The following is a 17,567-nucleotide window of genomic DNA, read 5'->3' as shown; positions in this document are numbered from 1 at the left end:
GCTCCACCGCTAGCCTAAATAATACGGAGGCATTGTTGCTGTTGTGAACACGTCTGTAAAGTCCGTATCCAATTCTTCGGACTTCTTTGAAAACGGCTCAAGAAAAGCTGTGATGGTTATTTCCAGCACCCAAAACGTGACACTGTGGAGCATAGCACTGGTTTTTAAACCCGCCTGATGGTATTTAGAAATGGCCGTGATGTAATATTCTTGCAAAGATTGTGTATTGGCAACAAAGCACTTTCAGTACTGCAAACTCTGACCCTGTATTTTCGAGCCGAATCAATAAGTTATATGTTGGTTGCAAAAGACCGAAACAAAATCAGAACCAACTTACAGCTCCTGAGTTCATGGTAGAGTTCCCAAAGCCCCCGAAAAGTTGGTGTTCTACATAAAAGACTTTGAATTAAGTCTCTTTCTCTCTGCTCGTGGATATCAGCGGAGTGTGTGTCTGGCTCTGGTTTCTGTGCTTAATTGTTATCCAGGGCAGGAAGCAGCAGTTCCTCTTGGTGGTCTGACCACAGTCGGTCCGAACAGGCCACAGTGAAGCGTCAGTCCGAGCCATGAAGTTTGTATTTAGATTTGATTCCCTCACACGATACGTTTCTCTGTTCTGCACATCGGGGTGTTTGTGTTTATCCCTTCGATAACCCGGTAATAGATCTGTGGCAGCTTATAAATCCTCTGCATTAATGCTAATGTGAAATAACACTAAGCAAAAGGGAACATTAAACATCTGCAGCTAAATGCGGCACATTAAATTCCGAATTGTCTTTCAGGACGTATACAAGTATTCAACATTCCTTAAAAAGCACCATCTTGTTAGTGTGTAACTCAGACAGACACATTCCTCAGATGAAACACATCAGCAGCTTTCAATTCAGGGTTTTATGGCTCAAACTGCTTTCAGACGGAGTTTCTAGACTTTTAATAGATTTCTATCATCTTCCCTTCCTGCCCGCTGGTGATGGTGCTTTTGGTGACTGAAGAGTTATATCTGAAATCGATGCTTGTCTCTTTCCTGAGAAGGAACTCGTCACATCTGTCATGTGTGAATCATGTATCATGCTTCCATACCGAGACTGAGACCAAATTAAACCCTGAGCTAAGTTTGGAATAAGGCAGTTTGCGAGCAGTGAGTTTCAGTCGGTGGCTGGTGGTGAATTGTGTTGAAGCCTGAGGAAAAGTCAACAAACAATAGCCTGTCGTGATTGATTCTCATATCTAAATGTGCAGAAGGACAAAAGGAGCTCGGATAATGTGATAATCAGTCCCCTCGAGCCGAAAGGGAAACTACAGGGGAAAGGCTTCAAGGCTGTTTTCATGGCCATGGGGATTTGATATTATTATTATCACAAAACAACAGTTTCTATTCTTCTGTAGACGAAGGTAACGGAACATTACATCTCATATTTCAACTTTTTCTTACTACGTAGATCTAACAAAGCCACTAAGTGCAGAGGAAAAACCCGACTGAGGAGAACCAGACCAAGCTTAAGTATTGATTCAGCATTACAGTGCATGACCTGTGCCAGGACGTGACTAACTCTCACCTCCACAGCTGCAGGAATTAAAAAAGCAGCCGTCAGCTTGTGCAGCGAAGTAGACAAGCGGGGGTGGCGCGCATGTGTTACAACGGTGTAAGAGTCAGTACTCAATGAACTCAGTATTTAAGCTTCCTTAAAGGTCCAGTGTGCAGGATCTAAGGGGATCTGATGAAAGAAAGTTCTCTTATAGCTCTTTATATCTAGGGAGTCGGTTCTTTTCCACGGAGTCATCTATGTTCCACCAGCATGTTTCTAGAGTAGCCCAGAAAACACTGTGCTCTAGAGAGGACCAGTTTGAGTTTTATGTTCTGTTAAGGCCACCGTAGATTATTTGGATAGGGTTGGCGGAGCGGTCTCTGTTGGTTGCAATCTGCACCCTCACCACTAGATGCTGCTCAGCTATGCACACCTGGTCCTCTCCTCTATTTTTCATCTAATCACTGTGCGAGTCCACTTCCCACATTTGTTGTCTAAATTTGCCGTTGTTTGCAGGATCATGACACCGCAGCGGCCGCGATGACTCTGCAGCGACGAGCCGCTGCTGTGCCGGCACAGTGTCGTCTATTTTTGTCCTTGCTCAAATTCAAGACTAGTTTCCGAGACCAAATTTATGCTGAGCAAAAAAATGTCAGTCTCGAGAGGTTTTCGCCTGTTTGGAGGTTGCACAAATGTGTGCTTGTCTGGGTGTGTGTGTGTGTGTTTGCATTTCGATGACTGTGTGAGAGGGTCAGGAGAGAGAGAGAGAGAGAGAGGTGTGAAGCAGTCGACTGGAAGTAAGTCAGACAGTCTGCTCGGAGGTTGTGAATATCCTTTATGCTTCATCAGGATGGACAAACTCTTTGGGTGTGTGTGTGTGTGAATGATGAATGACTCTATGAGTAATGACTGTCGTGTTATGAGGTCAGAGCTGCCTTTGCAAATCTGGGGCTTGTGTGTTTGTGTGTTTGTGTGTGTGTGTGTGTGAGGGAGAAAGTTACATATAGGTGTGTGTTTTAGTCTATGCATCTTTTATGCACTAGAGAGAGAGGCAGTTTCCATGCTAACACAGAGCTTTCTGTGTAATGACCCTGACGCACACGCACACGCACACGCCTATATACACAAACATACACATGCACACTCATGCTTCTTACACACATACACACACACACACACACACACACTCACCAAAAACATTCACAGACTTGGACAAGTGGGGGATTGTCTTCTGGATCCAACATGGAATTTTTCAATTTAACACTTTATCCCTGTTGGGAATCGACACCTTATTCCTCCCACATTCCACTGGGGAACGGAAACCACTGTGTGAGTGTGAGTCTGTGTGTGGTTGTGTGTATGTGTGTGTGTGTGTGGTGATGTCTGAAGCTGTCAACAGCAGCATCCATCTGGTAATGATTCCCCTGGAAAACAAAGGTCATTATTCATTCATTGATGGCCTGCATTAAATTCCGAGTTGTGTGCGTTGGATCCTTTAGGAAAAGTGCGACACACCACAGAGAACAGCTGCGAGGGCGAAAGTGTATCTACACTTTCTCCACATCTCAGTTCCATCACGACTGAGCCTCAAGTCCAATTCATACCCCTGTGTATAATCAGAGCCATTGTTACGCCATAGCTGTGCATCATCACCGCAACATCTGTGATTGGTTCAGTTGTTCATGTCCGTCCCCCTCCTTCTGACTCCATTAAAAGTTTAAAAAAAGTTATTAACTACAACTTTCACATTATCGGTTCAGTTTCAGTCTCCATCGTTTGAACTCCGCACACAGCGGCATGGACAGAAGTACAAGTATCAGCAGTGTCAGAAGACAAAAGTATCTTTAGAAAGCAAGTATACAGTCAGTGGATAAAATGGAAGATCATAGTTTTTCTTGCACTGTGCAATTTCATACATCAGTTGCTCCAAATTGCAGTGGAAGGTTAAGTGTTTAAATTTAGAGGAAGCCGATGCCAAGAAGTGATATAACGAGACATTTAGATTTGAGTTTATCTCCAAGTCGGTCTGTCAATGCCTTTTAAAGGGAAAGTTTGATATTTTGGGGAAAATACTTTTAAGTCTTCATGTTTTTTTTTACAGAGAGTTAGATGAGAAGATCGATACCACCCTTATATATGTATAGTATTAGATGATATAGAGTCTTATTATCTCTATTATAAGGAATGAAACAGGGAACCAGGATACTTGCCAAGAAATATTCCAAATAAAACTTTTGTATGAATTAAGTCAATAAACATATACACAGGATACTGGACCATATATTTTTACCTTAAATTACCTGAATCTCGTCATTTCTCTCGACCTGCACAATCAAAACCAAATTTATCTGCATGGCTGCTTACTCCTGGAGGTTGGGGACCATTTCTAGTTTTAAACCAGATGAAGAATAACACAAGTAGACCAGATGCAGTTGACTTGAATCGTATTGCTTCTATATTGGTAAATTATACAGTGTGGACTTTTAGTAGAAAGTCCTCACTTCCTGTCTGTTGAAAGCGATTTCCTGCTGGTCACCTTAGCTCACACTGGAGTTTCTTGAAATGTTGGTGAACAATATCGGTGTCACACTTCAAACAGTGATTCAGGCTGATGTGTGGTAATGGGCAGAGAGATTGACTAAATGTATTATGAGTTATAGAAATTCATGCCTCATACGTCCTCTTGTTCATTCACGTTCCCTTTTATCATCTAAACCAAACCTTTACTTACTCCCTCGTCCTTCCTCCCTTCTTTCTTCTCTGTCTCGCCCCTCTCATTTTCCTGGCAGAGCCGAGAGTGGTGTTACCATCTGTCTGTGATGTGTCCTGGACGCAACCCTGTGTGTGTGTCTGAGTGTGTGTGTGTGTCTGTGTGTGTGTGTGTGTGTGTGTTTTCAAGGTAGGATAGCCAGGCTGGGCTGGGAATGGGGCTCAAACGGAGGAGAATGAGGGTTTTACACAAAGGAGAAAAATCAAGGGTTAAAAAGGAGGTAGAGTCGGAAAGACACAAAAGATACCAAGAATGTGTGTGTGTGTTTATGTTGCAACAATATGAGCCACAGCTGTGTGATCCACTAACCCTTTCAAAGACCTCGACAGTGCGAGAGGACAACCGGCTGAAAGAAAAGACACACAATGACACACAGCTGTTTTCAGAGGGACGATAAGTGTGTGTGTGTGTAGTACTTAAAGCAAATTCCTAATGCAAGCTGTATGTGCTCATGTGTGTTCATAGCAGTTTTGAACCCGCAGGTCTTTAGCGGTGACTTCACTCAGCACGTTGAATTAAAACGCCCGCGTCCTTCAGTAATCTGCCAATGAAATTGTGTGTGTGTGTGTGTGTGTGTGTGTGTGTGTGCATACATGTATGTTTGTGTGTTAAGTTGGCTGGGGTTTGCATACATACAGTATGTGTGTATTCCCCTGAGAGACAGTGTGTGTATTGCACAGCTGATGTTGATGAATGATAAAATGATCAGGGTAGATACCCCCCTTGGCTGTTTGTTTTTATTTACTCTTTTTTAAGGGTTGTGCTTTTTGGTTTTATTGTTGTCATTACACAAGCAGGCGGAGCCAGCTCCAGATTTAGCTCTGGTTTAATCTCCAAAGAGCACAGACACAGTCGACCCCAGGACACCTCGCAGACTTCCCATCCTCTCTGTATGCTCGCGTGCTTATGGAGAATACTAATCTGCCGTGTGCTCTATTGACAAAGCTACCGGCAGGTGCAGTTATCCCCATTCACTGATCAAACTGAGACCTTCCTCAGCCAATATTTATTTTCTATAAATCCTCCAAACAGGATAATAACTTTTTAATCCTTCCTGTATTTTACAGGACTATTGTACAGGACTACTCTCCTGTGTGTTGTCTCTGTCTCTTTATTCTCTTTTACTTTCTTATTGGCATGATTATTGACATGTTAGGACTTGTTGTATTTTCCTGAAGCTGACGCAGTGCCAGTCTAAAATGAAAACAGAACATACTAGGAAGGCACTAATCTTAATCTGTTAAAAACGTCTATGTTATCTCTTTCTTACAATTATCTGTATCTTTTTACCTCCTATCGTTATTCTTACACGTTTGTTCAAATGAACTCCTCAGATTTCTCCCTCATCCTTCTCTCTCATTATTTAAACATTATGCATGTGTAGTGTATGTGTGACATGTTGACATATTGAGCAGCAAGATGTACTCCATCTCCTTCTCAGATGAATATTTGGGATTTTCTGATCTCATTTTTATTATTAAAAATTATATATCAGTTGATATTGATAATTATCCTGATAAATGTCGTATTATTCTTATATTTATGCTATATAAGTTTAAAGACTGATTTTGCTCCTGATTGAAGTTTGATTCTTCTTAAATATACTTGATAGCACATTTGAACTTTGTGATATTTTTCCAATTCTTAACCTCTGTTCCGGAACAAACAACATTTTGAACTACTTTTACTTTCCTCTCTCCGGTCCTGCATATGCGTTTCTTTACTTGGTTTACTCTGATTGCTGTTCTTTGTCTCCCTCTCTCGTTCTGTGTATTTCCATAGAGTATGTATAACTACCTGTCATTTCATGTACACCTCCGTTATTAGATGTATCTGGGTTTACATCCAAGTTCTTATCCCGGTCGGGATTGAAACCACATGAAAACAGTAAACCCGTCGGAAACAGACAAATTTAATAAGAGTTCCTCAGCGATGAGGTTGTCTCGCTCCGTTGAAGCAGCAAATTGCTTCGTCGTTGACGAACCTGCAGAAATAAACTGATGGTGACACATCAGTAGTTTGGCATAACGCAAGGTTCACATAAACTGATAGGTTGACATTTGAGGGAAATCATTTGCTTTTGGGCCCAAAGTACAAAAACACAAAAAAGTTGGCCCCACTTGTAGATGCCTGTTTAGCATCAAGCTGATTCCACTGCTTCCAGCCTCTAAGCTAAGCTAGGCTAACCGGCTGCTAGCTCCAGCTTCACATTAACAGTGTTGACGTTGAACCAACAGACTATTGTTTCAGACAATGTCAAACTAGTTTTTCAAAGATGTTAGGAGATTAAGAATCAGTTTTTTAATTCTTTATAACCTCCTCATATAAAACCATATATTGGTCTACATGTTCATCTGTGGATGAAAGTTTTGTAAACTTAGCTTTTTATCACATTTTGTGTTTGGATCATTCCAGTTGGTTAAACCAGCGCAGGACAATATACATAATCTCTTATTCTGTTTCACTTTTCATGTTATGATGACTGTATATATTTATTTCTAGTCCTATCACATACCATTCACCATGTGTACTGCAGGAGCTGGGAATCAAACCGCTGACGCTCTGCTTTGTGGTTCCCAGCTATAACTCTTAAGCCACAGCCGGGTGACTTTGCGTGACATGCCTGTGCACTTCACCCGATTACACAATGGAATGTGTTTCTCTGCGTACTTGTATAAATGACTGAACAATACTTAAGTACCTTCTTTGTCCTTCTCTCTCTCTGCACTTCTTCAGGTAGGGCAGTTCAGTGAATTTCTCCATGAATGTACGTCACAATGATGATGACAGACCAGATTCCACTGGACTTGGCTCCGCCCCCCCACCTGAACGGGGAGGTCCCTCTCATGCCTCACATGGTTAACGGGGATGCCTCACAGCAGGTAAAAAAAACACACACACACACACACCCCTATGCACACAAGAATAGACGACAAACAACCATGCACTCACTTGTCTTTGTTGTCATTTCGTCACATGCCTCATGCATGGCTGCCCCAGGTAATGAGCAGCTGCCGAGCTCTTCAGCGTTTGTCCTGTAGCAGGAACAAGAATAAACAGAAACACACACTTGACTCATTCCGTCCCACAAACGTGTCTTTAATCAGCATCTGTCCGTCTGGCTCCATTGATGGATCCCAGGCCTTAACTCGAATTACTTTGGAAAAAAGGATTCAAGCGCTTATCTGTGCTCGGCTGATCTTATCAGACGCCACAGAGTCGAAGGGATCACCTTCAAAGCACCAAACCCCACCTGAGCTCTGCACAGGCAAAAGGTGGAGATCAACGTTATTAAAAACATCAGTTAATTTGAGCCCGGTTCAATCCTGTCGTCGCAGATATTTTTACACACTGTGTGCTCTCAGTAGATGAGGGATGATGATGTGTACGCATCGTCTCCAGAGTGTCCCCTCACGGCTCAGAACAGTGGGAGTGTTTTGGCTGCGACACATAACAGTTAGGGAGGGATTTGGCTGTAACACACAGCAGTTAGGGAGCTCTTTTTATTGTAACACCCTGCAGTTTAACCCCGGCTCTCAGTGTGGGATCACAGATCTAGACCACTGATTATATAGATTTGACTCTTCATATTTGTGAGTCCATGTTTGTGTGTCTAGTTTTTTTGGGGGGGGTCTGTCTTTCACTGTGTGTGTGTTTGTGTGTGTGGGCACTTGAGTCTGAGTACATACTTGTGTGTTGTGTCTGTGTGTTTGCTTCCTGTACGTCTGTCTGTCTGTGTCTACCTGCCTTCACCTGTTTGTGTGTGTGTGTGTTTTGTCTGCGTCTCTTCTACACATACATAGATGAGGTTGTTAGGGTGCGACACCATATCTCTGTACAATCGTTTATTAGATGAAATGTGATGGAGAATTTTAACAATGGGCTCCCATCACGTCTAAGCTGGCTTTAACTATAACTAAATAGAATGTCTTGTTGAGGGATCCTGTTATTCACCTTTCTGAGAAAGTGAAACATCTTTCCCGGTTTTCACTTCGAAGACAAGTTCGAATCTAAAGAAGTGTTTCGACTATTGTAAAAGTTTCCCACATATGATTTTAATCAAATATAACAATCCTGTTCCATTTGGAATATGGAACAGGGCATCAGTTACATGATGAAGAGCGACAATGTAGCCAATCATAAGTTCCATATTCTGTTCCAATATAATATGGAACCCTGCATTGGCTTAATATTGAGGTCTAACATTGTAGCCAATAGAATGTAACTTTTTCTGTTCCACTTAGATCCTTTTATTGGCTACATTGTTTTCCACTTCATTATGTTATTAAGCTCATTTCACCAGTTTTGCGTTAGTTCCTCCTCGTCCTCTCAAAATCAAACTGCTTCTTTGGCCTTGATGTTTAACACGTAGTGGTTAAGATTTAGTGGTTTTTATTCCCATTTCAGTTTGAACCATTGTTGCATGCATATAGATTTATTTATTATTTTATTATTTTGCATTATTTTAAATTCCAATGCAAATTTAGATGTCAGTGAAGGTGTTACCTCTGGAAAAGAACAAATCTGGTTCTGCTCCTGCTCTGGTGTCAGGTTTGTGAACGTCACTGTGTTTGTGAACGTATTGTGCGTTAAAAAGCCAAATGGCACAACAGGATTACATTACCATTGTGAAGAGTAACAGCTCTGATGTCCTGCCTGGAAATGTTGAATAAGTAAGATCCCTCAACTAGAAGAGAAATAGTTAAAAAGTAGATGTTAAAATAAAAGTTTGAAGCTTGACTTTAGACATAAGGTTTCTAATGCTACAACTGTACTTTACACCAAAACAGTTTTTGCAGATTCCAAGGGTACAAAACCTTTTATGGTTATCGTTGGTAATTATTTCTAACTTAATATTTAACATTTTGTGCATCAAACCATTAGTTAATTGAACGATTACAGCTTCAGGGACCCACCATGCTATCTAAGCATAACAGTAATGCTACATTACATTATAACATAACATGATCTAGTTTTAAACATGCAACATATGTGCATTCACTTCCCATCACACCCACAAGGTCGGATACAGGGGTTTTCTCAGTCCTGAGGAAACATGGGTCGCCCTGTACTATGCTGGGGTTCCCATAGCAACAGCAGCCGCTGCCGCAGACAGAGCAGGAAGTGTGTGTGTGAGTGTGTGTGTGTGTGTGTCTGTGTGAGTCTGAGGGAGCGGAGCAGGTTAGGGCTGAGATGGGAGAGCATGCAGCCGCTACGGGAGAATCGAATAGTATGAGGATCTTACGACGGCGCACCTGTAGAGCGTAGACCGGGCTGCTCGTGTGTGTGTGTGTGTGTGTGTGCGCATGTGAGCATGAATACATGTGCGCGTGTGTGTGCAATGGAGGGTCACCTGTTTCATGTGTACAGCCACGTGTACACTCTCAACAATCTCTATGCGGAGAATATGACGGTAAGGTGCATGCATACTCCCTTCACGCACGCTCAGCAGAAACACTGGGGAAGGAAAACAGTGTCATGTTTTGATCTGTACATGCTCACCTGCTTGTGTGCCTAACTGTGCTTTTATATGTGTGTAATATTCATATGGACTAGTTGTGTAAAAGTCTTTTGCAAAATCATGGAATGTGCGACCTGATTATCAGCTTCTTTAAAACCTCATTTATACTGCACATGTGTCCGCCCTGCTCCGGGATCTGTTATGTCACCTCTGCAAGACAATTGAATACCCAACCTGGTTTGTGATTATTGTAGATGGATGAGTTGACAGTTTGTGTTACAGTTTTGTTTTCCCCTTAAAGTCGTCACAGTTTCTGTCGGGAATGATTTCATCTGATCCGAGCTTTCTTAACCATGTGATCTGTGTGTGTTGATACAGGTGATCCTGGTGCAGGTGAACCCGGGGGAGACGTTCACCATCCGGGCAGAGGATGGATCACTGCAATGCATCCAGGGTCAGTCATCTCTTTTACTATCATATGAACACGTGTTCACATTAATCATCTGCTGGCACATATATGTGGACACACATGACACAAGGGCCACTGTCTTCCAGATGTTTTTATGCTTTAAGCCAATTCTATTTATTTCAGCTGATAATCAAAGTCTGACGATGGAGACTTGTAACTCGACTAAAACACACATCGTGAATATCATGCTGCTTTTTCTAATGTGACGACATACGGGTGAAAAGCATGAATCATGTTTTCATATAGCATTATAGAGATTGGAGAAATGATGACATGGCAGCTTTGCGACATTTTAAAAAGGTGATAATGTGAAAACCGTGACGTCTGAATCGGGTTTGAAGTCCGAAACAATATCTGCCGTCCAGAAATTGTACAAACCATCACCAGCATATTGGTTTTTAACACTTATGTAAACCTGCAGAAACTTCAGAATAGCCTCAAGTTGTCGTCTTTTATGGGCAAAGCCAATTAGGTTTGGGAAGCTTGCACCAGAATCGCCATCCTTTCAATATGTTAGTTGAACGCAGAGTGTCAGTGTGTTGCTCTCTGGCTGTATCTGATATCAGCACATGAAAAGGCTGGAAATGTAAGCTACTTAGAGCCACTTAACCAAAGGAGGTGGCAGTTACACGGGAATTCCCCCAACTCTTGTGGAATCGCGTCCCACTTTGATGATGTCACCAGTGTAAGCTGTTACTCAGAGATCTTTGAAAGGGCGCCTTTGTTTTCTTTCCAATCTTTCTCTCTCTACCCCTCTCTCTGTCTGTCTGTCTCTCCCTTCTTCTCTCGCTCTTTCTTTGCCCTCGGAGTGAAGGTTTTCTTTGAGAAAGAGAGAGGGAGAGGGAGAGTGAGTGCAGTTTTGGCTCAGACTCTGATGCCCCACCACCGCTACCTCCCCGTAGTCTATGTTGTAACTAATTACAGCCCGCCTCCTTTTCTCCACCCGCCATGTAATTCAATTTTCCCCTGAAATCAGAGGGATCGCCTCAGACACACCTATGGGCAGAGATAATGCCGGATGGAGATGGCACACGCTCTGATGGGCGGGTTCGGGCAGATATGGTCGGCGGAGAGAATTTCTTAGATATGCCGCTATGACCGAGGTAAAGATGGATTAAAGATGGATTAAAGAAAAGTTTAACGTGCACTCTGATTGGATGAGCGGGACACTGAACGCTGCTTAGCAGTAAGACTCTGTTGATGCAGTTGGCGTCTGGCGGTTGTCTGTTTATTGGTGTGGCTGCACGCACAATTTGGCATTGAAGGCACAGTGTGTTTGTGTGTGTTTTTTACTTTCGGCTGACGACAGTTAATTGGGCGGGTGGTCGGGGGGGCTTGGGGTCATGTTTGAATGCACATATTATTAATGTTGAGGGCCACACACACTCTCTCCCTCTCTCTCTCTCTCCCTCTCTCTCTCTCTCTCTCTCTCTCTCTCTCTCCCTCCCTCTCTCCCTCTGTCTCTCTCTGAAGGAGGTCACTGGGTTTAATGAGAGGTGGAGTGTGGCAGTGTGTTTTGAGGGCGAACTGAGTCGCTCTTTAGACAGAGACTCGGTGTGATTACTGAGACCTCAGAGCTCCGTGTTTGCTCCTGCTTGTGTACTTGTGTGCCTGCGTGTGTGTGTGTGTGTGTGTTTGCATGGTGCACTTGTGTGCAAGCGTATGGGGGACAGAGAGCGAGATTACAGAGACCTCAGGGCACAACCAGGAACCAGCTTTTATATAAAGTAACCTCTGTTTAGCTGCTGCACTGCGGTGCATGCATGCAGACGTGCACACACACACACACACACACACACACACACACACACACACACACTCGCAGATGCTCTGCCAAGGCACAACCAGTCTGGAGACGTCGATTCAGCGGCCATAAGAGATTCTTTCATTTGAAACTTCAGCCTCTCTTCTCCTCTGCTCGCTGCTCTCTCCATCTTTTTTATCCTCCTCCTCAGCTTCCTCTCCTCCCGCCTCCCTCTTCTTTCCTTTCCTCCACTTTCGTCGACCTCCACCTTTTTTTTAAAAGCTGAACCTGGAGCAGAGAAGGGAGTTTTGTATTTATTAGACTAACGTTAAGTGCTGCTCATTAGCCGCAGAGCTGTTAAATGGCATTGGCTCAATCATGTTCTTTTATTTGCACTGACAGTTTGCATAAAATATTTTTATACTTAACAAATTCAAAAACCTCAGGGCTCGTATAAAATCCCTTTTTAAAACTGCAGCTTCTACGTTTCCAGTCATTTCTGCCTACTCTGAAATGCAGAACACTTTTCAGCTACTCTCAGTGATGAACTTCACCTTATTTGCTCTCGGCCATTTGTTCCTTTGAAACTCTATCTGAACATTTTCTGTATCAGTCTGCCAACCAGTGTGTGTGTGTGTGTGTGCGTGTGCGTGTGTGTGGAAATCTGTCTGCCCCCTGTTTAAACACACTGACCTCTCGATGCTCCGGGGGTCAGGTTCAACTGACCCTCCCCTCTTCTCATGGAGTCGCTCTCATGTGTACACTCTCCTCCGTCCTCTCCCCTCCCCTCCCCCCTCTTCAAGCCCCCTCTCCCTTTCTCTCTCCCTCACCCCCCCCCCCCCCAAGACCATTCCCCTGAGCTTTCCCACACTCACATCAAAGCCCAAGACTCTAGTGGGTGTGTTAGAGCACCCTGCTCTGGAATGTCAGTGTGTTTAAATGTGTGAGTGTGTGTGTGTGTGTGTTTTACAAGGCTGTGTTGATTTACTGTGTTGCTTGCTCTTTGTTGGACTTTTTATGAGGGATGATGATGAGGCCAGGCGGTGAACGGCAGGAAGTCGCGTCCTGCCAGGCAGGATGTGATGTCACACTCGGGTGGCAGCAGCAGCAGCAGTGAGAGCCCTCCTGCGGTGAACTCTCTTGTCTCAGCAGAGATTAATAACCGTTGATTGGCTGGTCGGTAGCAGCTACACCGGAGGTCCTCACTTCATTGGCCACGACATCTGGTTTCAACTTCACTTGTACGACATCTCAACATATTTGAATAGAGGTGCTTCGTCTGAAATGGAGCTTTGATTTTTTGTTATGCCTGTCTGTGGCTTTATGATAGACTCATATTGTTTGACTGAGTGTTTCAAATGCAGTTGAAGAGGTCGTTGAAACATCTTGGATAAGTTGGTAATTCTTTTCTCTCTGAGACACTACATATAGATGATTTATGATTTGTGCCATATGAATATATGAAAACTGTTCGTCCGGATCTGGAAAAAACAATTCGAGACATATTTATATTTATAAGGAGTTTAAGGCCACAGCCACACTTATGTTTTACATTTCAAAACATTCTCCATCTGCAAGGATCATTAATATTCCTGGTCCACATTATCGCACCTGAAAATGTATATCACATGACCATTCACTGTAGATGTTTATGCGACAGTGTAAAGATGAGAGGGAATCTTGCTTTTTGTTGAAATAAAACTTGCTAAACTGAGTAATTCTAAAGCCAAATACTTTAATTCCATTAATGAATCAAAATAAAATGTCCTGATAAATATTTGACTTAGTTAGATAAAAAATAATAATAACCAGTTGTTGCTTTCTTTGATTAGCATGCATGCATGATACAGCTAATGTTCTACTGTGGAACTACAGTGACATGCCGTCGTGTATTTTGCTGGTCTCCAGTCTCCCCAGTCTGTATTTTCACTGCCAGTGTGTCCTCAGTGAACCGGCTGCGTGCACACATTTCTTTGTCTTTGTGTCATCTGGACAGTGCCGAGTGTGAATCAAGTCGAGGTCTGTTTTGTGTCTTGCCGGCAGATGTGTGCTTGTTTGTTTCCACTGTTGTGTGTGTGTGTGTGTGTTTCGCTCACTGCTCCTCTCTGTCCTGTCCCTCAGTGGCTGCATCCTAATTCTCTAATTTAATCTCATCTCCACGTCCACCCTGACATCCATCAGGCCAGCTGTCATTAAAGACTTTCCACTTATCTTATTCATTCTCAGAGAAGCTTAGATGGAGGATACACAAGTGCTTGTTAGATGGAAGCCTGAAAAAAAACACCAAATTGGATATTTGGGCCAGTTTAGACCACTGCACTCTATCGCCCATTTTGAAGCCTGAAATGCACCTCCCTGGAAATTAAACTACATATGTAGATGACGCTGACCACAACCACTATGATCTATCTACTTGGTAGCATCACATTTCCTGCTCCCATGTCTCTCAGTGTCCAGACAGACAGACAGACAGACAGACAGACAGACGGACACACCCATCGTCTCTTCCAACATCCTCCCTCTGTTCTTCATTGTGGTCGTTTCAGCAAAACTATTGCTCAAGATGTATCAGTTCCAATTCCAACATGCTTCTCTCCATTTCTGCCCCCGTTCTTTGAAATACACGAGGAAACTCGAAACAGCCTTTGAGTTTTCTTTTGTCAAATTACCAACGTGATTAGACAAATAGTACAAACACCTCAGGTCTAGTTTATTCGGTTTTTTTTCTGATTATTTTGTTTTCCTATTTAAGTATTCAAAATTGTGGGCTGAATGTCTGTTTGAGTGACGGCTATGTTTTTACAGAATTTGTTTATATCACTATCATCAACATTCTGCTGACACGGCCTGTTCAAGGTGCAGTGTGTCAGTCACACACACTCGTCTTCAAAACGTCTATAGGCCACTATTAGGCAGCCAGATAATAAACATACTGATAATGGATTTATAAAGTAAACCAAAATGGTTTTTGTATGAATTCAGATGAGGCCCCTGATTGCATCTCAACCTCACGTCTCCTCCAAGCTTTCCAGCTGGTTTGAACTTAGTGAGAAAGAGAAACAGTGGACCAGGATCGTTGGGATTCACTGTGTGTGTTTTTATTCCCCTTTTAAGTATTTCTCCCGGCTCCTACCCGTCTTTTTGTGTGTCTCTCTGCCTTTGTCTCACACTGTCCCCCCCCCCCCCCCGGTCTCAGCTGGATGGACGATGCTAATGTTCCCCTCGCTGGTTTCCCGGCATCACTTCGCGGTGGTTCTCTCTCAGCAGCCTCCTGCTGGAGTGTGCGCTTCTATACTCTGAGCTCTTTGATGTAAATGGTAAATAGCCGGTTGAGAGGAATATGGTGGAAAGCCTCGCAGCGTGTGTTTACACCCGGCCAGATGGCTCTAAACAAGCAGGGGGAGAAGGCACCAGCTTCTTTCAGTAGGGTTTAATTTGGAGAGCTGCGCCGGATGGTCCCGTCGCTGCTTGTGACCAGAGGCGGTTGTTTTCAGGAGCTTCTCTCAAACGTGCCCTGGGATTTAAATCTCCCCCGTTTGGGACAGTGAGGCAATCGCATTGAAATGAAAATTGCAGTGCGATGGGGAAAAAGGTTGGTTGATGTCTGTGTTTCCGCGGGGCTGTCAGCAGAAATGATTTACAGTGTCTGTGTGCGCGTTGAAAAACGAACTGTGCAACATACTTGAGGATTATGTGTAATTATCCCTCTTTTTTGTAAAATTACATGGAAGTACATTTTGATCCCTGGTGCCAAATGTGCGAAAAAGCACGTACACAGACTTGGTGTGTGTGTCTTTCCAAAAATTAAGGATTGTGGTGTTATTGTGGTGGAATTTGTATTTGTAGCCACGGGGCATAATGAACCCAATTTAATGTGTTGTGCATGCAGTGTTTTAAATGGATGTCAGTTGTTTCTCATGTGGCCTCTCCAGAGTTAATGAGTTTCACATTTACATGGCTGAAGTTTGTTTTATCAAATTCCAACATTAGTCCTGTTTTCAGCTTTAGATTTCTCATTATGTCGGGCAAAGTTTTTTCAGTTTACTTTGAAATAACCCACTCCCCAGTTAAAGATCTTAAGTTAGTATGAAGGTAAAACTTGTGAAACTGAAATCTGTCCCTTTCTGTATCTGTATATGTATATAGGCTTCTAACAAACCAACCACCATATTTACTTTCCCGATAAGCTAAGATGAACTTTCTGAACCGGGGGGAAATTCACTTGTTACAGCAGCAGATAGTCAGAATGAGGTAAACAACATGTGGAAGTATTAAAATTAAACAAAAATACTGACAGCGTGTGCATAATTGTGCAGAGATCCCCGATGTGCTTAAAGTTGTAATATGGAAAACTTTTATTTTACACTCCGAAGCGCCACCATGTTGCCTGTCACGCTTGGAAAGCTTGAGAAAGTTCTGCTGCTGCACGTCTCCGAGCTCAGACAGTGAAGCCTCGGTCGGCTCTCTTCAACTCACCACTGTTTAAAAACTGCTTCAAGTTTGACGACTGCTGAGTCTGTGTTTATGGAATATGCCTCATATTGTGCTGAAAAAGTGGTAATGGGACGGGTGGAGGGAGGGATCGCATTAAAAGAGAAATCCTGCTGTGTGTGTCTGTGTGCGTGGGGGGGCATTAGATTGACAGCCAAGTAGAGGAAGAGCATTTACCTGCAGGTTTTCATGCCCCCGGGCAAACTGTAAATCTGATGTATTTTGAGTGTCATTGTGTGTCTTTAGTTTGTGTTGCGTCCCTTTGGATTTGGGGGAAACAGTTCACCATGGGAACGGACTCTCACTCCAGGTGGTGTGTGTAATGGAATGTGGTCCCTCTGGGCACAGATTGTGTGTGTGTGTGTGTGTGTGTGTGTGTGTGTGGCATACCTGGCTTTTTCTATTTCGAGTTTTTTCCACTCAAATGTTCTTTGTGAGGAACAAAAGGACAAGGAGGACTGGCTTGGTTCATTTGGCACAAGGTAGTTAAGAGCCTGACTTAAGTGTGTGTGTGTGTGTTGCAGAGAGGGAGAGAGAGAGAGAGAGTTGATTGTTGTTGTATGCCCTGCCCAGTGCTGAGTTATAAACTCAATGCCCTCACACAGTAGGGCATGAGCAGGCAGAAGAAGCGAAGGAGGGAGGGAGCGAGGAACTGGGTGAAAATAAAATGACAGAATAAAGGATGGTAAATAAAGGAATAGGAGGCAGTAAGAAAAGAAGAAGAGGGATAGGAGTGAGAGTGAAGAGAATCAGACGCTGCATGTCTGGTCGTGTCTGCTGCCATGCATTCCGGGCGAGGCCACTTCCTCTGCGCGATGACCCCAACCACCCCTTCGCTGCTGACTTGGTCCGTTCTGCCAGCTGCAGACTCGCTGTCGGGACCGACCCACTTCTGGCAGCAAAGGGGTGGGAATGGTTTTAAGGACGAGTGGGAAAAACTCCGGAGAATACTGTGTCTGTCTCCGTGTGTAGGAGTGTGTGAAAGTGGAAGTCCGTGTGCGAGTGTGTGAGCGGCAGCTGTGCACTGGAGAGAGAGCGCTCAGAATTTTCCAGAGCGAGAAAGAAAGAGGGAGAAAGAGGGAGAGCTTTTCCAGGGATGAAATTCTTGT

The 17,567-nt window shown here is 43.5% G+C and overlaps 1 protein-coding gene across 1 annotated transcript in view; it reads left to right on the top strand.

Moving 5' to 3' along the window:
* Positions 1-17,567, top strand: part of fndc3ba (fibronectin type III domain containing 3Ba) — a 92,715-nt gene that overhangs the window by 17,826 nt on the left and 57,322 nt on the right. The window contains exons 2-3 of the mRNA XM_053433762.1: positions 7,030-7,175; positions 10,133-10,208. Of these exons, the coding sequence (XP_053289737.1) occupies positions 7,059-7,175; positions 10,133-10,208 (193 nt within the window). The 5' untranslated portion in view covers positions 7,030-7,058. The remainder of the gene's footprint in view (positions 1-7,029; positions 7,176-10,132; positions 10,209-17,567) is intronic.

The sequence above is a fragment of the Pleuronectes platessa genome, chromosome 11, assembly GCF_947347685.1.
Source record: "Pleuronectes platessa chromosome 11, fPlePla1.1, whole genome shotgun sequence".
Taxonomy (NCBI): Eukaryota; Metazoa; Chordata; class Actinopteri; order Pleuronectiformes; family Pleuronectidae; genus Pleuronectes; species Pleuronectes platessa.
Note: the sequence above shows the minus strand (reverse complement) of the source record. Positions and strands in the feature narration are given on the sequence as shown.